At 36.8% G+C, this 26,680-nt stretch overlaps 1 protein-coding gene across 7 annotated transcripts; it reads left to right on the forward strand.

Annotated features, from left to right (window-relative positions):
• The first annotated feature begins 215 nt into the window (after positions 1–215).
• cfap20dc (CFAP20 domain containing) lies at positions 216–25,308 on the forward strand. Of its 7 annotated transcripts, none has more exons than XM_026347076.1 (16): positions 216–275; positions 988–1,077; positions 1,600–1,693; positions 1,783–1,855; positions 2,636–2,750; positions 2,895–3,042; positions 3,493–3,639; positions 5,958–6,127; positions 6,270–6,378; positions 7,130–7,252; positions 8,769–9,091; positions 14,030–14,392; positions 16,112–16,354; positions 19,912–19,973; positions 23,691–23,785; positions 24,639–25,308. In XM_026347076.1, exons 1-16 carry the CDS (start codon positions 273–275, stop codon positions 24,746–24,748), a joined length of 2,268 nt encoding a protein of 755 aa, XP_026202861.1. In that variant the 5' UTR covers positions 216–272; the 3' UTR covers positions 24,749–25,308. The 7 variants fall into 7 exon arrangements, with proteins under 7 accessions (XP_026202861.1, XP_026202859.1, XP_026202862.1 ...); XM_026347074.1 differs by lacking the exon at positions 216–275 and adding an exon at positions 528–845; XM_026347077.1 differs by lacking the exon at positions 216–275 and adding an exon at positions 528–845 and having other exon boundaries at positions 2,636–2,720.
• Positions 25,309–26,680: the final 1,372 nt, after the last annotated feature.

Raw genomic sequence — 26,680 nt, forward strand, 5'->3', positions numbered from 1 at the left:
ATTTCACAATTCAATTGTTCCCAAAAGCCATTTTATTCCATGTTGCCAGGTTTTATCACAAAGTCTGTCAATCTATCAATCGACAGACAGGGCAGATGGTTACTGTAGAGAATGGCTGCTGCTTTATTCTGATTGAACAGAAGAATAGTATTCATTTTTCTAAATTGTGAAAAGGAAATACAGTCATCTTCAGCAGAACTGGAATAGCAAGGCCAATTTATTCGTGTTTGCTGTACACTGAAGACATTTGGGTTTGAGATCAAAAGATAAATATGGTAAATAAAGTTCCTCTTTTACTTTCTTACATTTACATTGATATTAAATGACACAGGACATGAGATTTTTTTTTTTTTTTTGTATCAGATCACTCACATTTTAAGTGAAATTACTGGAAGAGAACAGAAAGAAACTAAAGTTACCTGCCATTCGTCACCACGAAGAAATAGTTGGTGTCTCCTTTCGATTGCTTTTCCAGACTCAGTTATTAGTTTTGTGGACATTTCTCCTTTCTAGCTGTCATTATTATTATTATTATTATTATTATTATTATCTTTCATTTTGTTTACTCTCGTGTGTTAATGGGTTGCTAGCCGCCGCCGTGGCGTCAGGTAACCATGGAGACAAGCAGCGTTACTAGCTTGTGTCCTGCAGCTGCTAAGCTAACGTTAGCTTCCGTCTGTGCTGCTTGTGACACAATTAACGTTGCTTTTCGGTGCTTGAAACTCTCTGTGGTAAAGTTTAGTTAATGTAACTGTACTCAGAATAGTGTATGTAGGGTAAACTCATTAAATATTGTGTGCGCCTTTCAGGTGACGCCACTTAAAATGTTCAGGAATAACTATCAGGTAAGTTTACTTTTGCCCAGCTTAATAACGTTAGCTTAGCTAGCTTCTGTTGTTTCCCTCTTTGTAAATAACATGTTAACGACTTTGAAGATTAACGTGTATCATTAGCTTGCTAATAATGACACTACGTTTCTTTTAACAGGGTGGAGCTGTGGTTGAAATCTTCAGTGGACAAGGAAAAGACCCTGTAGCAAGATGGAAACTGTGCGGAGGCCGTTCATCCATTCACAAGGTGACTGTTCAGAGCTGCTAGTTCAGGCAGCACATGTGCTCACTAGGACACAGTGATGAAATTCAACCAGCCTGTGTGTCCTGCAATTCAATGAAACTGTCACCTACAGGCTTACACATGTAATCTAAAGCAGTTCAGTAAACATAATAGAGTTTATAAGGTCTAAATGATAAACTACCCCAGACCTGAACAAAACAGTGAATCAAAATTAGGCATTGTGCACAACGTGTTGTTTACAAACTGTAGCCTACTGTTTGTGAGCTTAGTTGTAAAATATCAAAATGAACTGCCTGGAGGGTTGGCAGCAAATCTCACCTTGTGTCATCATTTTATTGTAGATGGCAAGGAACATGACTAACTTCACACTTTATACACCTCTTGCAGACGTTATTACTTACAAAGCTAATATACTTTGACGTTCACACATAAAAGCAAGCATTTGCAATCATTGAGAGCAGTCACACAGGTACACAATACTGGTCATACTTAGCAAGGCCACTTCTGTATTATTTATTTCTTTAGGAGTATAATAAAGAAGTCAAAGGATTTGTTTACTCTCTGGAGGGAAGCAGCCAGACAGTCAAGATGCAAATACCAGAGAGTGGGAAAATGTCTCGTAAGTCACTACTGTACTTGCACCCATTTGTAATGTTTGTTTTACTGCCATTTGGTAATGCTGCAGTAATTCACTCTACTCTTTCATAGTTGGGCTTCTTCAGAGATTCCTGGTCCTTCAAGTGAATATTCCTCAGTGCAAAGATTTTTCCATTGAGCTTGTGTAAGTACAGCAGTCAAGTTTTAAAAAGCTTTTTTAAACCTTATAAATCGCAGCTCACCTTGAACAACAATTGTGGAAGTGCGTGCTCCTGCAGATCTCAATAAATAATTAAATTTGTGGCTGAGTAAATAAGGACTTAAATAGCATACTGTGATTGTATAATGGTTTAATTAGCATTTTTCTACATGCTGTGTGAGAATACTTTATGCTTGTGATTTAGCCTACTATTGTAATCTATAGTAAAATATAGAAAATGATTGAATTACAGTGAATCACTCACCATTTACAAGCTGTAGATACAACGTCAAGTGATGATTTGACATAGTTTAGATTTTTGTAACCTGCTTCAGCTCTTGTTGATATTCATGCAGTAATTCACTCAATGTATATGCAATTTATTACACATATGCATTTAAAGCTATACAGACTAAAATGTTAAAATGTTTTAGGGAGTGTTTCTTCTACTCAACACTCCTCATGTATGAATAGAAAAGAATTGTAGGGGTCATTACAACAAGATAGAAAACCAAGCTATTAGAAGTTAAAACCATTTTTTTACTGTAAAGTTACTGACGTGATTGTTTTAAGAATCTGGGAAAATAGTCTTTTTTCACTGGAGTGTGTCATAACAGCTTTTTTCACAGCATTAAATAAAAGAAAAACACCTTTAAGAGCTTACCTTCGAAACCAATGAAGCTTGTGGATTTCTCTGGTCAGGACTGATGACACCACTGATCCTGGTGATAATTTATGGTCTGTTTTATTGTCTGTTATTCACAGGGTAACTGATTCTGAGCACCTGAAAAGAAGACTACACTTTTCAACAGTGCATAAAGAGTTGTCTGCCACTCTTTTGCATGCAAAGGTACCTTTTTGGGGATTAAAGCGCAATATTGTAAGTATTTAACTCAAACTTCTTAGTATTTTTTACTTTCAGTCATGTTTTTCAACACTGATGTTCATTGTTTGTTTTCAGTCTTGAGCTGTATCTCTAACTGATCCTATTAAATACAAAATCATATTGTTTCTATTGTCTCAGTGGACCACTTTGTACATCGACCTTGTATCATTCACTGCTGAACTGTTCAAAGGATTTTTGACACTGGATGGTATCACGTTGTTTGCTACTTGTAAAGTCCGCAGGATCTTCACCATGAAAACAGAACCTACAGGAATGCCAGCTGACGGTAATACACTTAGTCATATCTAAGTGATCCATGTCATAATCATCTTATTTTAAAGTCACCTACATGTACAGTTGTGAAAAAGATGCAACAACAAATCACTGGCCTTTGAGACAAGACAGTTATCTTCACTTTGAATAGATCTGTTTGTCTTGTGTGTTTGTACAGATATATTATTATGTATGTCTGTTGAGAGAGAGAGAAGCAGACATTTGGCTGTTGTAGTTGGCAGGGAACTCAGTGTGTTTTTTGTTTAACTGTGATATAGCTCAGCAGTGCCAACAGCTGTACTCAGCGCCGGCTACTCACACTACCTGCAAGCAAAGACTGCTTGTCATTTTCTATTTGCCATTTGATCGAAGTGTTAACTTTGTTATGTGATGTAATGTCATGAGGATTTTTTTTTCGTTTCATTCTATGATTAGGGCTGACATTGTTCTCATCTAAATCTAGATATGTTTCTCAGTGGGGCTGGCATTGTGGACTTGATTCCTCGAAGCTGCCAGTTCCCACAAGATGTAAACCATATAACCCTGATGTTTAACATGGAGAATTTGCAGAAGGCAGATATGAGAACTGGCCTTGTGAACTCTGACTGTGGTAGGTAAGAGTGATTGTTATATTTAATAACAATGAAAAACAACAAGAGTAATATATTTCAGGTTACACAAAATAGTTTAACTTTAACATTACTGTCCACTTACTTTCTTGGTGCCGTTTTGGCGATGTTTTTCAAGGTCTGGACTAGGTCCCTTATTTCCGTTTGTAAAAAAATACAGTTATTCTAGCATTGTAGTAACTGTTTGTGGAAGGTGCTTCTCAGTTTTGAACTGACAAATCCCCTTTGCACAAACAGAGGTCTGTAAAGAAATGATTTTCCATGCTCGTTGTGTAAAAACTTCACAGAGCCCTGACCTTACCTTCAACTAACACATTTAGGATGAAGTGGAATTCAGCCAGGCCTTAACATCCAACTCCAGTGGTCAGCTAACTAATGCTCTTGTGACTTAATGGGGGTAAATGCCTCTAGCAAGGTTCCACATTCTCACGGAAACCCTTCCCAGAAGAGCAAAGTTTGTTATAGGAGCATAATAAAATCCAGGTTTTTTAATACATTGCTTAACAAACATGTATAAGCGTTATATTCAGGTGTCCATTTACTCTGTTAAAGTTCCACCTCCTGTGCTTCTCAGATAAATCACAGCAGGTTCATAGATTCTGTTGTTCTGAGAGTAATTTAAGGCAGAAATACTGAAGGTGTGAATTTATACAATCTACCCATAAAAACAGGTCATATACTTAGAAGAATCAGGGTTTAGATATGGTTGCACGTAGAGAAATTGTTTACTACAAAGACGCTGTGATGATAATCGATTTGTTTTTCTTGCATGAAATTCCTGTGGTCTTCATTTTTATGGTCATTTGCACCTCACCTGTACTCAGAGAGCTGCAATTATCTCCTCATATAAAAAGACATGCACCAGTAATCCAGTTCCGCCGCCTCTGTGGCCTTTTTTATCAGGGCTTATTTATTTGTTCTGACAGCTGTCTAAGTCATGTTGAGTCAACTGGCAATCCCCATAGAAGAGAGCAGTAACCACGTGCAAGAAATAGCTTTTCATAATTAGCATCTGCATTACTATCATAACATTCCTAATGATGAAAACGATTGCTATTAAAGTAGGCATCCAATTTAACTGTGACAGAGTTGCTTGGTGATTATTGTTGCTTCAGCACCCAATCTGTCAAAAACTGTTAAAAGTAAGCTGCAGCGTTTTTCTCATGGAACAACAAACAAACCCTGATTAACTTACTCATATACCAAGGACATACTGTTATTCGCAGGGTCAATGAATTTTCACAGATCAGAATCACTGCTTTCTATATAAACTATATATATATTTTAGTGTATTAACTATCATTTACTGTATGTCTGTTCTATCACTATGGGCTTCTGCAGACGTTTACTCTCTTAAATTTTTAAAATTTTCAATGTTGAATTCACTGCATCAAAAGAGTGTGACTTGTTTTTTTCTTCACTTTAAGTATATACCTCTCAGCTCTGTCTGTGTCATATGGTCTGTCCTGTGTGTTTTGTGTACTGAAAGTTTCTCCTCTCTGCTCTGATGAGGTCTATACAGAAAGTGTGTTTAGCTGTTAACATCAGCAGAGGTTGTCCTAATGAGCCGTGGCACAGATACAGCAGGGTCAGGTCATCATTGTATCATGACTCCCACAGCAGCCCATTATTTTTGCATGATGATATGGAACAGATTGATAAATTAAAAAAAAAAAACATACATTCTATCAGCTAAGGAGTGTAATTTGCATTTGGCAATCCATTTTATTTGCATGTGAAACTGAATGTTGTGATCAATAGGCCCTAATTCAAAACAACTTATGAAATTGTATATAAAATATCATTACAAACATACTGACCTGACACAAGCAGTTGTGTAGTGATGCTGTTTGGTAGCTGGACTCAAGATAAACACAACAAGTTTAGTCTCTGATTGCTTATGTTTTCTATGTGGTTCATGCATCTCAGAAACACACTCCAGTACATAATGTATGAAAAAGAAGTTTTCAAATCACAGTAAAAAAAAGTGACTTTACAAGAACTTTGTGGCTGGTGTAAAGGCAGATACTCACTGAGCTTAAAAATGCTTGCCTTAACCCTTCACACAGAACTAACTTCATCATGTATTTTTTATCTGTGTGAACCACGTGGCTTTTGTATGTTTGAAACATAAACTTTGGGAGCTCTTTCTTGATAATTAGTATGACTAACTATAGTGAAATAGATTCAAATTTGCAGCCCTACTTTCCTTAAAATTTAAGTCAAAGGACTAAAGGAGAGTCTTAACACCACAACAGAAATCAATACTGATCACTAAATAATAGGGAATTCTTTGCAGGTCCTGATCAGTCTGGCACTGCCAGACCAGGCAGTTATCGACGAACTAGGCCCCAGGGCTTTTCACACACAGCCTCAGGCTCCAGGGCTTCAGGACCACCTCCTCAAACTGGAAGAAAGAGCAGTACGGTCTCAGATAGAGAGGATAGTGCACTCTTTATCTCCAATATGGTAATTGCATGAATCCAATAATAACATATGACCCTCTGAATGATCTGGACTATTACGTTATAAATTACTTTAAGTGCAAAATAGAATATGTTGTCTTTGAACTTTCTTCTTTATCTTTTTCTTCTTTTCTTGTGCCCTGCAGGGATCCACATCTATTAGAATGAAGCAAAAGGTTTCTGCAGAAAGTCAGACCATTGCCAGCCTCAGTGAGAATGTATCACATGGTGAACCATCCCACACCCATCATGAGGGTAAATTTTAGAGCATGTGTAGGTTTGCCATGCCAACTATCGTCTGGTTATTTGAACAAATGTAAGAGTTGCTACTTGTGCTCGACCCTAGCTAACATCGAAGTTTCTAACAGGAGAAGAAAGAAAGTCACAGCAAAAGGAGGTTTACTTGATCTTAGTAAACAGTAATTACTTCACAGTAACAGACAAAAAAATCAGTGAAGACAAACAAACAAGGACCTGGGAACAGCTGGAGGGCATACAGCGTATAAGACACAATATGGTTTGACAATGAGAGAAAAAGAGAGTTGAGAGTCAAATGTATGTACTAAGTGATTGTCATGAGTCATTTTAGAGCTTCCTGGCTGTAGGAGTGCACACAGTTATTCTTTTAAGTACTGTGCACAGGTAAAAGCATGACATAGGAATCAACTAACTAACCAAATAACCAGTTGCACAGAGTGTGTTCCACCTACTAACAGCTTTACAGTTTGTAATATACCACCTTATGAGCAATGGGTTATTGCAAAAATTAGATAAGATTATTAAAATTCTTTAATTTAATTGAACATATTGTTATATGATGTATTTTTTTAAATACTAAATAATTGAAAGAAGCTCTGACATGTCTTCATTAATGGGGATTTTTCATATAAAAAGAAAATAGAGTTTTTCACAGTGCATAAATAGTTCGCACATATGCTTCCTGCAAGTCTTAATAACACTACTGCTTGACTGTTTTGTGTTATAAATCTTTAAAAAAAATATAAAGCACTGTATATAGGAACACCTGGCAGTTTACAACCCCATCCCCCAAAAGACAGAGTCTTTGACAAGCAGGGATTAAAGAAGCAATGGGTCCTCAGTGCTGGAAATGAGAGGCTAGCATCATCAGGTAATCTGTGTGCATTCTTTGCATGTTATTTTCTGTAAGTATGCTTGAATCTAGCTGCACATTCAGATGTGGCACATGGTGCCACAGAAAGTTTGTACAACCAGTGAGAGGTACGATTCCTCATCCAGTAGGCAAGATAGCAGAGAGCAAACTCTTACCCTAATAGGAAAGACAGCACACCACGGTGAGGCTCACATCTGCTGTGAATGAAGAGAGTTTAAAACAGCAGGTTGCAGCAGCACAAACACGTGTGAATTTTCAGACTAAGCACTGGTTAGAATAGTGTAGAGAGCTGGAACACAAGACAAACAAGAATGATATTCATGTTGAATAATGTTAATGTCTGCTTTACATGTTCTGATTTGATCAAGTAGCTACTTTAAGTTTGAGAAAATAACCTATTCCTTGTCTTAATTTATAAATGAAATCACTTCAAAATATTGCATTGATTTTAATTCACCTCCCTTTGTGCCGCATACACCATAGTTTTTGTTTCCTTTTTTAAACTTTTCATAAGCCCCATGCCAATCCGTAACCCTTAACATTTTCACTACCACTATTGTACTCATACTTAGAAATACACAACTGCACCCGCATTGTACTCACAAAATGAGTTCATGCGCTCTGAAAGGTGATTTATGGATGTTTCTCCACAGCAGTAAGCTCCTGTGCCTTATCCCTTCCCACAGACAGAGAGTAGTTAGTTCATTAATGGTAATGTGGCACATTAAATAAAAGTCAGAGGGACATGTCCTAGGCCCAGGGTTTGCCACACAGTGGGCAATTAGAGAAAGTGATTATACTGTTGAGAGGTTCAAATGTGCTCACTCATTCAGATAGAGGTGCCTCTTTCTATGGTCTCAGATCTATTGTGGAGTTTAAGGATTCTGTGTTTATTTGTGAACATATGAATGAATATAACTTTCATTTAAGGTTGAAAAATCTATCAACCTCTTTTGGGTGTATATTCAGGAACATGGTTCCACAACACATCAGATATATAAAACACTGGTTTGGAAACCAGTTGGATTTTTAAGTGGGTTTGGACAAAGCTGTCATTTCTTGAGTGACAATTTAGCAGGATAATGGTTTTTCTTACTACTTGATTATGTTGTGTATATTGTTATATTCTCATTAAGGAAAGTAGAGCTTTGCACAGCAGAGCTATTAGAAGAACAAACAAATTTTCACTTTTGGCAAGCAGCAGAATTCATTACTATTTGGCATATTTTTATCACATTCATGTGCTTATAGTGAAATGAATTTAGAGAAACATCATCCACATTAATGAAACATAAAAAACTTTTATTGCTCACTTAAATTAAACTTATAGATTGGCATCAGTCTTTGGCTTAGTTTTTCATTAGTATTTTGTCAGATTTATTTATGCATTCAGTAATTAATCTAAAATCCCTAAACTTATTTTGTAACACCAGTGTCAGTTTCATTGAGAAAATGCTAAGGTTAAAATTATCTTATGTTTTGTGCTTGATCTTGATCTTTTATGTTACTGTAGATAAGTGTAGTTTCAGTCCTGGGAAAGAAAATTTCAGAGCTGCTCCCACATCAGCACAGTCTCTCTCCTGCTCGATCCGGCGAGATTTGTCTTCTGACCTGCAAGTCTGGAGCAGCTGGGAGAGTAATGAGGAGCCTGAGCCCCAGCTCACTCTGCAAGAGGAGGTGTTCACTTTCTCATCCCAGCCTCACTCACCCAAACGTGGGCAAGGCCATGGTGACCAGGAGAAGATGGAGATTGGAGATGACCAGGTTCAAAACAAAAGCAGGAGGCGGCATGAGGCCCAGCCTGAAGATGATTTTATTGGGAGTGAAAGTGATGAGGTGAGTTTTCTCTTGGAGGGAGACACAAGCACAATGTAATTTTACTGCACACACATTTAAAGTGCATCATATGTTCTTTTAACACTAAAACTGTCTTCCCTAAATAGGCAAAGTAGTTTAGTAGTAATAGCATTGCATCACATACACTACTAGTTTTGATAAATGCCTGATAAAAAAAATGTCCATTTTAGGTTCTATTCTAATCATTATGATCTAATACTTTCATATTCAAGATTGAGAGCATCATAAAGTACCCACAGTTTGATTTGACTGAGTTTTATCTGATTAAATTTAAAATGTAAATTGTAATTAATTAATCAAGTCTCAAAGTGCACTGTACAGTTTGTATTTTGCAGTGTTACGTTTCACTTGTCACAGTTGACATATTGCTTGAATGTGAAAGTTCACTTATTTATCATCAGAAAGTTGAATTAATGGTTCTAAGACATACAATGTCTTAATAAAGAATAGTGTTTTCGCTTTATGTTGAGCAGGGGAATTAAACAGTTAAACTAGGAGTCCTATTTTTTGTTTGCAATATAACCTTAAACTATAGTATGTATTCATTGAGGTGTTTTTAGTGTAATCTTTATCTGACTAATAACCTTCTGGATTCCTGTATAATGTTGACAACATGCTATGCACCGACAATGTGTGACTACTGTATGTGAATATAGTGCATTTTTACATTATTTATTATGGAAGAAAGCAGGAAACAATCTTTTTTGAAACATTAACAATAGATGTCATTTTTTTTGTGTCACCATTTTCTAATATTAATGGACAATGGTCTCTGATCTCTAACCAGTATCATCTTCTGTTATAACACATATTAACCACTTTCCTTTTGAAAAATGTTTTTTTCATTATCTAATTTCATACAGTCTGAACTGATATTGTTTTAGTTCCTTTATTATTAGTACTAACTCTATTAAATTGGTTCTGTTTTAGTTTGCTGATTTATAGTTAAAGCTCCACAGAAATATTCGTTTTACTCTCGTATGACATTTAAGTGAATGAAAATTGCCGAACGAAACCATTTTAGGTGCATTAATTATGCTTGAATTATGATCAAATTAAGAGAGGTTGGAATCCAACCTGTAACACTTGCATGTGGAGCAGATCAGTGTAATTTATGTTTTATTAGGGTTAGGGTTAGTATAAGTATATACTGTATTTACTCATGTCTCTTTTTACAATACAAGTAGTTGTTTTTAGCAGAGTTTGGAGGAATCAAATGTCACACCTATATACACCCACACAGACACAAGCAAGTTTTGTTAGATATACCACATGCATTTCTCTCTATATGCAATGAAATAACCATGTACACTTTTTAAATCTTAATAATAAGTCTATCAAAACACTTTCACTGGCAACAAACACCCACAATAAGAAAATATTATTTGGACTCTGATTTAAATCTTACTGTAGATGTGTAGCAACCACTGACTTGTCTGTTGCCACTATGCTTTGCAACAATTGCTATAGTTACATAGCTTTTGTTTAATTTCTCTCCACCTTCATTTGGCAAAAAACAAACAAAAAACACCACCATCACCAAAAAAAAAAAAAAAAAAAAACATAAAACAAAAAAAAAACACTTGTACTGCTGTTTAGTGAATGCCCACTGGCACTGTGGGAAATTAACTGACAGCAACTGTATTAAACAGCTGAGGTTAAAAGGAAATGTACAAAAATAATTTACAGAATTCCACAATGAAATAACACTGAAAGTGTGTCTGAAAGGGGGTGATTAAAAGAGCGCTTATTCAAATTAACACATGAAAATCAGCTGCCATCACTCCATATGAACTAGGGTTAGAGTGTGATAAAAGAGGCATGCAATTTCATTCTGTAAGAGCTATTTGATCCAGCACAGTGCACTGTATTTTGATACTGCCTGTAGAAAGAAGGGCATTTTTATGTTTGGCTTCCCTCCTACAACTTTTCTGTGAGATGGTCATTTTCAAAATGACTATTCTTCAGACGGGAAAGCAAGCCACACTTGTTTGCAATATCCAAAGACAACACTGTTTTTCTAAAGGGACACAATGTCTGTTTTCTCAGGTATGAAAAGGATCATATACTGGATAACCACAATGTTTCACCATGCTCTAGCAGGATTGTTTTTCTGTGATAGATTGTTATGATGCGAGTGGAGGAAGGCTGTGTGTGGTGGAGCACAAAACTGCAAATTGCATATTGCCACAGATATGCTCACCTAGTCTAGAGTATGTACAAGAATTCATTCATATGGGTTTTAAATTAAAGAAAGCTGCTGGCAAATCTATCTAAACTCAGTTTTTTCTAAGTTTACAGCACAGGTTGTTTTAAGGTTTACATTTTTTTTAGTCACTGCTGCTGACAACTCTTTCCTCACTTAAACAGGCTCCTAATAAACTTTCTCACTGGTCGAAGTTTAATCACAGTCTCGCGGAGAGGCAGCATGACTAGAACAGACAAGTCAACTGTAAATAAAATATAGAATCAACAAGGTTTTTTCTTGAAGATACACTGCCTGTCCAAAAAAAAAAAAAATACAACTCAGCACCTGGATTTAAGTAATCAAATTGTTAAGAGCCTCCGGGTGACGGGTGCATTAGAATAAGAAGAGAGGCGGGTGAAGTGATGCACCCATCACGCCTAGTGCCTACTGTACAAGCCTTTGAGGGCAGTACTATGATCTGGGGTTTCTGCAGTTGGTCATGTCTAGGTTCAGCAACATTATGTGTCCAAAGAATGAGGTCAGCTGACTACCTGATTTTACTGAATGACCAGGTTATTTCATCAATAGATTTCTTCTTCGCTGATGTCATGGGTATATTCCAAGATGACACCAGGATTCATAGGGCTAAAATTATGAAAGAGTGGTTCAGGGAGCATGACACATGATTTTCTCACATGGACTGGCCACCACAGTGTTCAGCCCACAACCCCATTGAGAATCTTTGGGATGTGCTAGAGAAGACTTTGCACAGTGATCTAACTCTCCCATCAATAATACAAGATTATGGCGAAAAATGAATGAACTTTGAACGGGAACTCCAGAAAACATTGCATTGCAAACATTGAAAAAAAAAAAAAAAAACAGAAGCAGAAGCCTATTGAAAACAATTAGTGTTATAATCAAAGCTAAAGGCGGGCCAACAAAATATTAGTGTACGTGACTTTTATTTTTTTTTGACAGGCAGTGTATGTAAAAGAAAAAATTGTGCGTTTGCAATTCCAAAATTATCTGTATTAAAATTAAGATGGGTTGGGGATTGGTTAAAACAAGCCACACAGACACATAGAATGACAAATATTATTTATTTATTTATTTGTTTATTTCAGTTAGATGAAACTTGATAAGTAACCATTAAAATATCAGCAGGTGTGGTGGTTTATCTTGAAACATATGAAACCACATATATGCTTTGCAACCTGTTATGTTGTTGTGACTGCCAGCTTTGATTAGTCAGATTTTTGTATAACGTACATGACATGAAACACAGGTTTTTAACTTGTGACCTAAGCCTATTCTGCCAACCTGGCTACCAGACTGGGGTAATTGCCATCTGACACAAGTTTTGCCTGATTTGGATTTTCATTCATTTATGGCATGTTGCTCATTTCTCAACTTGGAGCAATATCATCTTTCAAGGTCTTGCATCACGTTCATGCTATTCTTTTGGGCTAACGTTTGTTCTTAAACATAGAGAAATATTAAAGCAAAATAAAGCAATGGACTTTCATTGTATGAACTATTTGAAATGCAAGAGATGCAATAGACCAACATTTTTCATATTTTCATGAAAATGCATTTTTTTTTTCAATAATGGCTGTACAGTAGTACAGAGCACTGCATTCATTCTACTCATATGATGATACAAACTGAACAACTCAGCTCAATGTCAAACAACATACATACTGTACAAAGTAAAACACAAGCTGGCACACGCACTAGAATACACACACTTCGCAAACCCATATGCTCACAGCCACATCAATATAAGGCTTTTCAATAATACATGTAGCCTGTTGTTTATTCACTTGCACTTATGAAAATGATAAAGCATAGAAGAAGAAAACAAATAACAACATATGGAGTAGGTGAGATAAAAATATGAGCTTATGAGGGCTTTTGATAACCTTTAACCCCAAAACTAAGTTCAGAGATGATGAAAGCACTAGCAAAAGAGAAAGCCAAATGAATAAATAGAAGAAGATTCAAGAATAACGATACGTATATATTATAAATATATGTTTTTATACTGACATGTTTGGTGTGAGGATTCCACGTGTGTGTATTTCATGGAGAGCTGGTAATAAAGCAGAGAAGCTGCTTATTACAATGTAGTGTATTTTACATTTGAAACACTTACTTAACTTGGTGTGGGGTTATAAGGATGGTCATTTTGTTTACACATGTATGTGAATTGTGTGACAGTAGTGTATTTGCATGGAATTTAAAAAGTATAAAATTTTAAATGTATGTTTTTTACCCTTATGAGACTAAATCACAATTGGAATCAATTATCGCTGTTTTTAGTGGTCTACAATAACTTTAATGGTCTATAACTTAAGACTGTGTCTGAATGTGCAATGTGTTATTTAACTTGATTGGTAGGTGACAGAATTTGTGTTAACTTTGAATCTGAAGGTGGAAAAGATTAGCAGACTAAAAGAGAATGTCATTAGCCTTTTCAAACGTGAGGTTAATTTAAAGCTGAGCCACCAGCACCTAGTCAATCCCACTGACTGCTTGCCATCTCATTATCATGTTTCATTAAGCACACATCAATACAAATGGCGGAACACATTACAGTTCTTCAGTGAACACTGATACATAAGAAACATGGTATACTTATCATTTTTTGTGGTGTTTTACAATAATTTTGAATAATTTTGAACAAGTCTTTGTTTACTTAGTCCTTGTACCATTATTTTTTTCAGGATAAGAGCTACACAACATTCCAGCATCAAAGAATCAGTACTGAGTCAAACCCTGCTACTCCCAGAGTTCTGGATTCAACTTTGAATGTTCGACTTGAAGACCATGTTAAATCTCACAACACTGACCACACATCAAACAAGCTCAGTCCAGCTACTACCAGTATGCAGTCTTCCTCCAGTGAGAGCTCTGAACCAGCTGGGATGGTCCCCACACGCTGCCTTTCACCCAGAGTGACACTTAGCAGACAGTGTGGCCCAAGTGGATCAGTGGAAGTGAATCAATTTCTGGACGTGAACAACAGTGTGTCACTTTCTAGGAGACTGCTCCAAGAAGTCAAACTGAATGACTTCCTACATCACAAGGTACTGCTTACAGCTTTTACCGCAATTAATCCTCATCCTGAATTTTTTGTGACACAGACACAAGCATATAAATCACTATTATTTTGATGTTCCACATCATAATTAATAGAATAGCTGTTGATTAGCCATCACCCCTAATTGCATTCACAGTGAGATTCCCATGTTTGATGCTACATTATTTTGATGCAAAAGATAATGTTGATTATGTGTCAACACTTTTAACAAGCTCAGTATCTATCACACAGATGACACAAATCAGTGTGAAAAACAGTATACCACAAAAACAAGTTTGACTCTTTATACCTTTTCATTATTCATGTTTACATCAACACTGGTGGAAAATGCACGCTAGCACATTTCTTGGTTTTAGTTATTTGAATCAAATCTATAAAATTAAGGAAGATACATGTTGTCCCAAATAAAACTGGATTTGCAACACAGTTAGTTGCAGCTGACTATGGGGCTTTTAGACTTTGTTAAATACATTGATTCACTTTTATGGCCCTTAAGTCCAAGCCTCTCTCAGCAGTCCCTGTAGGCCCCAATATCTGCCAAAAGCTTTGACAGCCCTTCTGTACTCAATTTTTTCAGACAAAGTTAAGTTTAACATGTACAGCCTTGACCAAAAATGTGTTTCCCTAACACAAATTAATACAGAATGATTAAATTATTACTTTGAATGAATTGTTTAAAAAATTGTGTTAATAGTTATTGTAATTGTATCCCAAAATATTAAGTACATGTGTCTTACTGTAGGCTCAAAAATAGTTTACAGTTTTAATATACAATTTCTATTCAAAGTTTCAACTTGCAGCGTATCAGAGGCTTGTGGCTTATATAAAACTCTCATGGTATTCTCTCTAGCGGTTACTCTTTGCCCATAGTAATGTGTGATCAATGCCGATGTGGACAGCAAAAGGGGACTGGTGAAAAGCTTTGTTCTACCAGCTGGGATGGTCCCCACATGCTGCCTCTCACCCAGAGCGACACTTTGACAGTGTGGCCCGAGTGGATCAGTGGTAGTGAACCAATTTCTGGACGTGAACAACAGTGTGTCACTTAGAGGAATGGTGAAAAGGTTTGTTTTACCTTGCTGAGTAGGATCAGACTATGGTGTGTTACAAACTGAGGTAGGTCCTTGCCCCAGTTAAAAACATCTAGGATCAGAGGATAGTCAACTGAAGAAATCACAAGGCCTGAAGGGAGATCTGTCACTTGGCTGTTGCTTTCCGCATTTACACAACTCACTGCTGAGACATATCCAGCATCCTTCATCACTGCAGCTCCTGACTGCTGATTCGTGCCAACTACAGCAGACAGCATGCAGTAAAGGCTTTGACTGAAAGGTTGTCAGAGAAATATGACAAGGTGTTTGTTTCCCTCCCTACAGCCCTGGTTTATTGACTGCCATTGATTCAACGCCAGAGCAACAACAGGCTTCCTTGCCCTCAGACAAATCAAGTTAGCATAGTATGCCTCTAAATCAATAGATCCTCTGTTAAAAAATATTTCCTCAAAAGTTCAAAACAATGGCTTATGTTTAGCACTGCCTTGAGCTCTGTTTGGGACAGCTGTCTATCGTTTCAAAATTTACACCACTTTCTGAATTGCACAAAACATTATACCAACTTTGTGGATTCAGTGTGTATGTCTGACTGTGATTAAGTGCAAAGCATAATGGAATCAGTGCAGTCTGATTTATGGGTGATTGTTTTAAAGGAGGAAGAAGAAGATGAAACACTGAAGCCTGTTGATTCAAGTCATGACGACTTACACCTGCTTGGCAGTCTACAGATGCATGAGGATGATGACGAGGAGCTTCGAATGCTGGCAAGCCTAAAAAGAGAGCAGGAGGAAGATGAGTGCAGAGCCTCAGGCCTTAGTGCTTCTCAGATCCACCAATGTAATGTCAGCATCAGCATGAGCAGTGAAGACACCTCCACTTGGACCCACATGACCATGGTCTGTATTGTCATACTACTACATACTACTTTCAATTTTTTATTTTTGATTCTTCACTAACAAGTAACATACATGTACCTTACTGTCATTTGTAGATTGTTCCTCTTCTATCTCTGGAATATTTTTTGTGACCCCTTACCCTTGCTAATTTCCATTTCAAGCCCCCAACTTATGCCAAAAAGGAAGTGCTAATGTTCCTCTTTCTTTGGTGTGTTTTCTGCATTACAAAAGATTATGGAGATAGAAACACATTAATTGGCGTCTTACAGCTTTTAAAAGTATACTGGCATAATACCCACAATTCCCTTAGTGACTAAAAATGATTTAGGTCATTTGAAATTATCCCCAGAAGTCTTTTTAGAATTCAAAGATGGTATAGTTTGCTCTTGGCTATTGAAGGTCATTTAGATCTATGGCTCATTAGCATAAGCACATTGCACATATGAAGAAAGAACACTGCCCTGTCTGGCCCTGCTGGGTCCACTGCAGGTTCCCCAGTGAGTACAGTCATTACAGATGTTCGTGATATAGGTGTTACCATTTCTGTACATGCAAGTTTCCATTAATACACGAAACAGATTCAAGTAAAAGACAATGAATTTGTAGTATAAGCACAATGTAGTCACCAATAACAGCATGTATTTTTGTTATCTGTCTTTTTCTGTAGACACAATTTTGCAAAAGGAATTTAAATTTAAGATGATCAAATCCTGAACTAATGTATTTTGAATCAACTGCAGTGCTTTACAGTTCTATACATATATATGGCAACAGCACCACCATCAGCATATTAAGCAAATGCTTGCCAACAAATAGAGAGAAAGAGATAAAGAAAGATGTTTGAAGTATTGATTGTAATTGCAATTATTGTGTGTAATTTAAATGCAGGTCAAAGATAAAATCAAAATAGTCATGGTCTGATGACTGTACTCTTCCAGTGAAGCTGACAAGCCATGTCATTTCCCTATACATCTATGTTGATCTACTTACTGCATCAACAATAACACGTATTAACCCAGGTGTAACTTCACCCCTCTAATTATATGCTGTGTAGTGGTTACTAGGTCCAACACAAAATGATTAACTTGAAGGCTGCTGCATTGCGTGAAACTAGATTTTAGACACTCCAGCATGTGGTCCTAGATTTCATATACATATAGTCTCTCAATAGGAGAGAGAACAAGACAGGAAACATAAATTAACTAAATTATTAATAATCTCTGTTCTGTATCTCTCACAGTTTTATAAATGTGGCTATTTTTTCCTTCATTTGCTGATTTTACGTCAGTACTAATGTTCTGTGTTGTAATTTTAAAGTGATAGACATTTTAACTGTAACACTTATATTAATAAGAGAGCAGTACTAAATTCAATGGTAGCGTCTTTTAGAGATTGTAATAAATTCCAGACTCTACTAATACATCTTGCAAATGAGATTAGATAGTTGTCTGATTTTGCTTTTCATATACATATTGTGACATAGCTGTGTGGTCTAAAATTCAGTCAGTGTTTATGCTAGAAGCTCTCACAGTAGACTGGAGCATCTTTCTGTTATTAAAAACAGGAAGACTAAGTTATGTTAAATGAAACTTTCAAAGAGAGCTGTAAACACCAATAGCATTGATGTCAGCATTCCCTCTAGCATACATGTAGCATACATTCAGATCAACATAGTCAGTGTTCTGAAGCACACTTACATGCTTGGCCTGTGAAACAGTCTGTATATAAATAAACACTTTTACTTTTCCTGTACACATATATAAAGTACATTTTCAAAAGCAAGCTTCTTATATTTTGGTCTGTAAGACTGAACCCAAGATTTTCTTTGAATCAGAGAAAGAGTAATAATATGAAAATATCAATATTAGATGGGTTAGAAGAAGAAATAATACTCAAAAGAAGAATAGTAAAATGTTTGTGGTTTATTCTAATACTGCTGGGACTTCCATTCTTCTGGGGAAATTGGACAACCAGGAAAAAAACAAGTGTTACATACACAGGAGAAAAAGTATGAAACCAGCAACTAGAATAAAGCTGATCTGCCAGACATCTACCGGTAACCTGCCTTTATAAATAAACATACGGATGGATATTAAAAAGACATTACACGATACTGGAAGTTCATTGCCAAAACTGTGAGTGCAGTCTACGAATGTTATGCAGTGCAATTTTTATCCAGATGATTCAAGGTTTATTTCTCCATAAAAACCAACCAGAAGTGGTTGTAGTGTAAGGCAGAAGTAGTGTAAGGCATTGTTGATCAGAGACAACTAAAGCTCTTATAGATTTTCTTTTGCATTGTTATTTAATGTCATTTGTGCAGAGTTGAGAACACAGGCTTAGCCAACTAGTGAGTTGTGACTTCTAAGCCAACACAGCTCTTGGTTTTTCTGAGAAGCTGTCCAGCAGATAGTGTTTCAGGCAAGTCATCACATGGCAGCCAGCACTGCTGCAAGTGATGTAGTCCTGTTAGCAGCAGCTGTGCTTCTAATTCTTTTAGACCCAAGCATTCCCTTTGAAAGTGTGGTTCATGCAAGTTTAAATGACCATGTGAGGCGCTGGGTTTAATATTACAGATAGAGTACAGAGATGGTTCAGCTCCTACCTCCCCTAAAGAATTTCTTCCATCACCCCACAGGTAACTCATCATCATCAGTACATATTACCTGCAGAATTCACCAGGGTACAATTTTTGGTCTGTCTTATTTTTAGAAGAGGATTACACAAAGAAGGCACTGGAGCACAGAGATAGCTAAAATTTACTTAAGCAATGCAAGGACTACAGCTTCAACATGCTTCTTCATCAATGTCACGCAGTGTAATAGCCTTTAAACAGGCACTAGGCTTAAATAGCCTCCTGAGGCTATAATATGGTCTTTAGCTTTGACAAGATGGAGAGGGTAATGCACTTGTGTTTTTTGCAGCTGAATATTACTACATATTGAAAGGGAACCAATCCTTATCTTCTACCTTTAATTCTACCTCGGTTAAAAGTCTCTTATTCTCTGAGCTCACAAAGAGTGTAGCTGTTAGTCCTTTTAAAGCATTCAACCACAAATATTACACAACTCTAATCTTTTGTTTCGCTATAATGGCTTCAGTGTATTTTTACAGATTCACTGATCTTTGTTTGTTTTTGGTGTCTTGCTGCACTTTCCTTGTTGTTATTTGTGCTTTCATCTTATTGTTTGCCAGGAAGGCAGTGATCTTAATACCTAAATTGTTTGTGAGTCAGCAGGGTTCTAATTTAGGTACGTGTGTATAAATTTTATTAAACTTCATGCTGGCTTCCCTATATTCAAATATGTCTCTGTTCTTGGCCATTTCAATTCAGATCATGTCATCTGAACGATGGTAGGAGGAACAGATTAAGGCATGATACAACCTCCGTAGTATAAGTATTATTGAAATGTTTTTCAGGGGAAGCATAGTGAAGTTTGATATAATTCGTAACACTATAACTTATTAATGTTAAGACATCTGTAAAACATTTAGGTACTAGAATAATGAGTATTTGGTGACAGTTTAACTCAACCTTTTACTTTTTAATGTTCCAGCCAGCTAATCAGGGTCACCACTATCAGAATGAAATGAACCCCCTCCTACATTCGAACCCCAGGTAAGCAAGCACATGTCACAAACAGATTACTACATTTCTGAAAATGTATAATGACATTTACACTACAAATAAGATAAAGAGCTATAGTCCAAGAGTAGAAAAAATTATTATATTTTATTATATTATTATTTATATATTCTAATAATTTGCTTATAATTGCAATTGCAAGCCATACTGCCACTGACATCATGTAGTGACTGACCAGAATGTCCTTGTGTAACCTGTATTTGAATTTGGCATCATGTACAGTACATACAACATTTTCTGAAATTCATCAGATGGCAGCGTGTGACTGCAGAATTAAGGCTAAATGTCAGCTGTCAGACTATGCAGACTGAGGCTTATCCTGCTCACAGATGAGTGCAAATAAACTGAGAATGTGCCAAGAACTGTAGTTTTCATCTCCCTTAACTGCTGTTGCTACTTTCACAAGCACTAATTATATGTATAAATATGTTGTGTTTTTTTTTTTTTACCTACTATTGTGTTCAAATTGATCACTGGCTGTTTTTATGCCTCTAGGTAATTCATGACATCAAGGCCTTGGTCTTTAAAAAAATCAAGAAGGGAGAGTTATACTTAACATGTAGCACTGACTTTTAGCAGCTGTACAGGGAGAAATCCATCATTGATGAGGTAGGGCCAATTCATGCACAGCAGGAGCTTCAGTATTCCTAATACAAAACAGCCACAAGACATGTGCTACCTTGTTTTACCTGCCTACAGGTTAGTATCAGAGTAAAGTTAAAGTTCTAACCTTAAAAAGAGAACATGTTGATGAATGGGCATATGTTACTGGAGGGGGAAAAATAGGACAGGTATTTTCAATATTTGAGAAGGTGGGTCCAAAATCAACTTCAGGCATATAAAATACTTGATAATAAAAAAATGTAACAGAAACCAAACATAAAGTACAAGTAGAAGTAATGAAATGAGAGAAAATGGAAAAACATGTAAGTATCTCACAGAACGTTATCTGAAAAAATTCTTCAGCTTGTTATTATGTGGCAGTGAAATATCGGCCAGTGGAATGTTTTTTTTTTTCTGTAAAGGAAGTTGAATGGACTTTGTACTACTCAGGGCAGGATGAAATAAAACTATGTACTGTCTAAACCTCACTGACATTTAAGCCAGGTCTTTTTCTTACAATGTTTCTGAAAGGGAAAATGGTTTGGAGCTTGTGTTGATTGATTTAGAGCACAAGGTAAAAGAAACTCTACACTGAAATACCTTTGATACTATCATTAATAATACACTAGCATAGATTAACATTGTGGATGTAGGACTGAGCAGTGCTGTATAGTGCATTCTCTCTGACTAAATGCTGGGCTGTGTCTAAAGATGTGCTAGCTCCATATATCCATTTCAAAACGTCGACATGCCAGTAAACAGATACATCCACTTCTGGAGCTCCTGCACAGACCCACTGACTGCTAACATAGAGCTACGTGTCTGCAGATCTCCATGTCTTTGCGAGTATACACAACCATGCCGCATGTTTCAAAAGAAGACAAAGGTATTGCATCACAGCTCCACTACTCAAATTATGCAACCACCTCTTCTCTAACATTTCTGATTTATTGATGAAAACCAAGGTAGCCTGGTGTAAACATATGTAGACTGTATTTAAATATATTTTGTTAGGTGTCGCTGTGTAAAACAGATTTCATTGTTTAGTTTGAAGCATCTGATCAACAGTCGGGACAAGTAGAAGCTTTTTTTTTTTTGCTTTCTTTTGATATACATATTTCAGTGCTAACACATCTCTGGGATTTTGAAATATTCAGTGGGGTGGTGCTGTTTGATTGAATGTCCACTGAAATAACTATTGCTATTGACAGACACCTCAAACACACTTACTGACTTGTCTCATACAGCTCTACAGCAGCCGCAGCTGTACTTCTGAAATTAGTCTTCGAAGCAAGCCTTGATTTACATATTGAAGAGCAGCTGCACAGGATTTTGTCGTTGTTTTCTTTCTTTTCTTTTAGGCATTGCATTCCAAGACACCCTTACAGTGAATCCTATCATGGTGCTTTTTGAGCATCCTGGCAACACTGCAAGGCTTCCTAGCTTTTGAAAACTACAGTTTTCTTGACAGCTAAAACGTGGCTGTTTCTGTTCTTAATGTTGCCAAGCCTGTTCTAGCATTTTAACATGTTTCTTTGAGTGTGATACTTGTGTCTGCCTATGGCGGGAATACCAAATGTAAAACCACAAATCAGGCTGTCAGAGAGACCTTGAGCAGCAATTCAGTTGTTTTACAATAAAGACTATTGTGAACTGAGCAATTGATAAAGTGTCAGACAAACAGAGATACCTAGACACTGTTTCACTGCAATATATTTGAAAAAAATTAATTTCTATATACTTCACTGCAGAGCAGAGCCACAGCCCAAATTGAATATAACTAATTTATTCCCTTTATAACATTCCTTTCATATCTGGATTATAATTAGTTTAAAATCTAAGAGTTTAATCATTCTCACCAAGTCCCACTTAACAATTTGAAGTCCAATTTGCAGCTCTGTAGCTGTGGCCCTTGTCCTTGAAATTTGCTTCTATTAACTTTTGTTCTATGTTGCTGCCTATCACGCAGTCAGAGGGCTGTTAGCGTGGGGTAAATGCCTTTGTTCAAAATAGAAATCAAATCCTCAATAGACACTGTGTAGTAGATCCCTTTAGAGGCAGAAGGTTAGAACTGTCTTCATTTATGTGACTGAATGCATGAAAGGATCTGATTAAAAATGGCCCATTTCCACATGTTTTTCAATTGCCTTTTTATTTCTAATCTATGATAATCATAGTACTTAAACGTGTAGTATATTTACTATAAAACCAACAAGAAAGATTAATTGCCACCCAGTAAAACCAACACTTACTATTGTCTACAAGAGTAAAACTAATCACAGAATATACTAGAAATGCAAATGCTTTGAATGTAGTCTGCTAAAAGTCTCGACATGGCAGGATTTTGTCAATAATACATGTGCTTCGTGCTTGTAATACAGTGACATTACCAATCACTGCAGTTCTCAGTGGTGACACAGAACATGCAGAAATGAACTTTAAATTGCCTGCTATCAGCTGAATATTATACAGAGGAAGATTAAAGTTCCTCATTAGATATGCTGTCTTGTGCTCTTATGAGATGTTTTTTTTTTCCAGAGGCACAAGCTGCAGATAGATAATGTGCACATGATGTATAGTCTGAAATATATTCTGTTTAACAAATGAATCTTCTAGTGTATCCAAGTAATGATTTATCTTCAGCATTTTTTTGCAGTTCAAGTCTATTACATCATAGTAAAAGATCAGTGTAATTAATATCTTAGAAATTATTGATGGATATTTGCAGCCTGTGCATGTCATGTGGAGGATAAATTGATTTAGAGAGAAAGGAATTCCTGCTCTCCCAGACACGGGCAAGGTTAAGACCCCCACACTGGGCCAGAATGTGGACACTTGGAAGTCACAGCTTGAGTCTGAATTTAAAAAATGATCCTTCAGGTGAAACTGTGAGGCTAAGAGGCTAAGTGTGTAGGAGAAGAAGCTCAAGGACAATGGAAGCTTAGATGGGCTCTGGGAGCACACAATGATGGGACTTCATTGTTAAAATGTCATACAGAGGCAGTGTGATGCAGGGAACAGTAGTAGGATGGAGAGTGTAATGACATGTGTTGTCATGACTGTGTGCCTTTATGGTCTTATCCCTAGGGAATGGATGGATGTCCTCAGTCCTCCTATTATGCCTCCCAGCCAGCGGAGAAGGTCGGACAGCACACGCAACAATCAGGAAAATCCAGTCCGAGGTATAGTACAGTTACCTTAATTTTACTCCTATTGCTCCAGACAGCCTTTTATGTCCTTCGAGGTTAGGAAGGTGGCAAACAATCCAATGATTTAATATCAACCACACTAAGTACACAAATGTGTACGACTAATGGAAACATTAAGCTTCCCCCAAAAGACTGCACACAACGTGGTGGGCGAGCATGTGAAGCTGTATCTAATTAAGGGCGAAAGCCCAGAAGAGTGGTGCTCTCCGTCCTCCACATAACTCCATAGGTCAAAGAGACGGGCTCATTACAGGTTCGTACCTCTAGACACATCGACAAGGTTAATTGATGAAACCTTTGCAGTTTACAACATCATTTTTAAACCTCTTACACAATGTGTCTTATAATTAGTTTTTATTATCGTCACCCAACTTCTGATAAGATGAAATGTTCCTCCCGGAGCATTCCATAACCTTTTTAGCATTTAACTTCCTGTCAATTTAACAGCTAAATTCACATGCTTTAAAGTACTGGGGATTACAGGGAATCTTTTTACAGCTTCATAATGTGGCACTGGCTCTGGGTGTCTTTGGTCTTGATTGATGAGAGAAAAAATGGCAGCGGCAGAAAACTTTTAAATCCACCTGAGTCTGAAGGTCATCTTACTATCTACACTTCATTTTATTCCAGTGACGCCTGACAAATTATCTCCTTTTTCATGTGTGGCATGGTTAAGCTGCTCTACATAGAACATATATAGATATATCTAGATTTATTTTTTTAATCTACGCAAATTCCAGTTACTGTGCACTGTATACTGTATTTATAGGCATGGTTTAAACAATGGCTTTTGCATGTAGCAGAGAGATGTTCTTACATTTTACAGGAGAGGATGTTTCTGGGAAGGAAGAGGATGAATATCTGAATCTTCTCTATGATCCTTGCCTGAACTGCTACTTCGATCCAAAGACGGGGAAGTACTATGAACTAGCTTGACTCAAAGCTGAAGAGAATCAAAATTAATAAATCACAAGTTATTGACTGTGAATGAATGGCTTCGGGATTTTTGAGCCCTAGCTTATTGATCAGTTAGAAATAGCCCATTCACAAAAACTCTTTTCATGTTGCTGACTTTGTTTTTGAGACACTAACAGGAACTTTATACTCTGTAAGTAGTGTCATGGTAATGTGTATGGGAGTGGGACTCAATAAACCTCATACAATCTTTTTGCAAGAAGTGGAGTTGTTTCCGATTCAGATGCACATCTGATGGTAAAATTAGTCTTTTCAGAAGCCTTGGTTATCAAATTAATATGTAAGTCTCCTCAAAGAACATCCCAGTGCTTCTTTTTATTACATTCCTGACATTTACATTATGTTCTGCATTGCTCTATTCCAATATGATGTTTGTTCTTCCTTTATCATACCTTGTGTATAAAATAGCGATTGAAAAAAATGCTGATGTGTGAATACATCGTTGTTAATTAAATTTTTATAGCAGTGTTTCTTTCTCGTATATTCCTGGATTTAATTGGATGGGTCTATGCTTGTCTGTATTTAACACAATAAACAAACTGAAACTTCCCGTGTTGTAATAGTTGTATTTAAGGATGAGCCTGTATCTGTGATTTTTTTAATAGTCTGTAAATGTAACTGGCTGTACCAACAGACGGGGAGCTCATGGGGCTGGCAGTCCTTCTCTACGGCTTTGCCAAAACACTGATCACACCTGATGAGTGGCTCATATGAGATTGATTAATCATTTTCAGCCTCGGATCAGTTGTGGCCTTAAAGTAAAAGGAAAACGGAAACTAGCGTTCATTTACCACCGTTTCCAGTCATTTTAATCAAACTAGACCACAGCTCAATCAGTAACTGTTCAGTGGGCCCAGACAGGATCATGGATTAGAAAGGGCAATTTTTAACAAAGCCTGAAAAGGTGATGATGTTCACAATCATATTCTTTGAAGTGAAGAATTGCAGCAGGTAGTTGTTATTTGTGGGATTCAACAAACAGTAGCTAAAGTAATAAATACCCCGTCTACTTCCAATAACAGCGATGCCTCATCACAGCATGAACTTGTGGATGTAGAAATAAACAAGTTAGACACAAACTGTTTTGACATCTTCATAAAATAGTAATATTTGCACAACTGTTGCATTTCTTTATATTTTATGCATGAATTAATTAAAGAGGAAGTAATTGATTAGATCTTTTGCCTTGTTGCTTATAGAACCAATGTTGACGCTTGAATGTCATGTGACGTCATCCAACCGCGGTGCGTCCTGACATTTGGCGTCAAGACGCACAGGTGAAATTAACCAGGAAGTAAACAACTAGGGCAGTTGGCTGAGCGCCGGAAGAAAACAGTGTTATTATTTTTGTTCTACCATTAATCCTGGATTTAATTGTCATTAAAAGCCTGTGATGAGCTTTGTTGCCGCAGTATGAAAGTAGGATAAGCGGAAGGATGTCGACACAACAGGTAAACACGGGAATAAAAACTGACTTTGGTGAAGTGAAAGACCTTTAGATCGACCCTCACGGTTTTCAGATATAACGAGAATACAGTCAGTAACCATGTTGATAGTGACATCCGTGTTGCTCATTACATTTGCACCTATTCTCAGCGTTATGCCCGCGGTAAACGTGAAGCTGTGTGACCTTGTTAACACACAGCATGTACCTGTACCTGTACCTGCATGATGAAAGTGACGTTTACTTCCTGGAAGAATGAAACAGGCTTTTTCTCTGTTGCAGACCAATGATGCACCTTCTAATAACCAGGTCTGTTCGTCCCTTCATCACTTTTTCTCAAACTTTGCCAATTCTTTCCCTTCGTTTATAGATTATTCTGGATTTCCTGTGACACTGGCCGTATGGCTCTGTTGTGTTTTTAATTAATATTCAAGCTGATTAATCAAAGT

This window comes from Anabas testudineus, chromosome 5 (assembly GCF_900324465.2).
Source record: "Anabas testudineus chromosome 5, fAnaTes1.2, whole genome shotgun sequence".
In the NCBI taxonomy this organism is placed as follows: domain Eukaryota; kingdom Metazoa; phylum Chordata; class Actinopteri; order Anabantiformes; family Anabantidae; genus Anabas; species Anabas testudineus.

Bases quoted from the DNA above. Each gene is read 5' to 3' on its own strand.
- cfap20dc (XM_026347074.1), top strand. From the start codon at position 825: ATGTTCAGGAATAACTATCAG. The intron at 846-987 runs GTAAGTTTACTT...TTCTTTTAACAG, and splicing joins TGTTCAGGAATAACTATCAG to GGTGGAGCTGTGGTTGAAAT. The intron at 3,640-5,957 runs GTAGGTAAGAGT...AATTCTTTGCAG, and splicing joins CCTTGTGAACTCTGACTGTG to GTCCTGATCAGTCTGGCACT.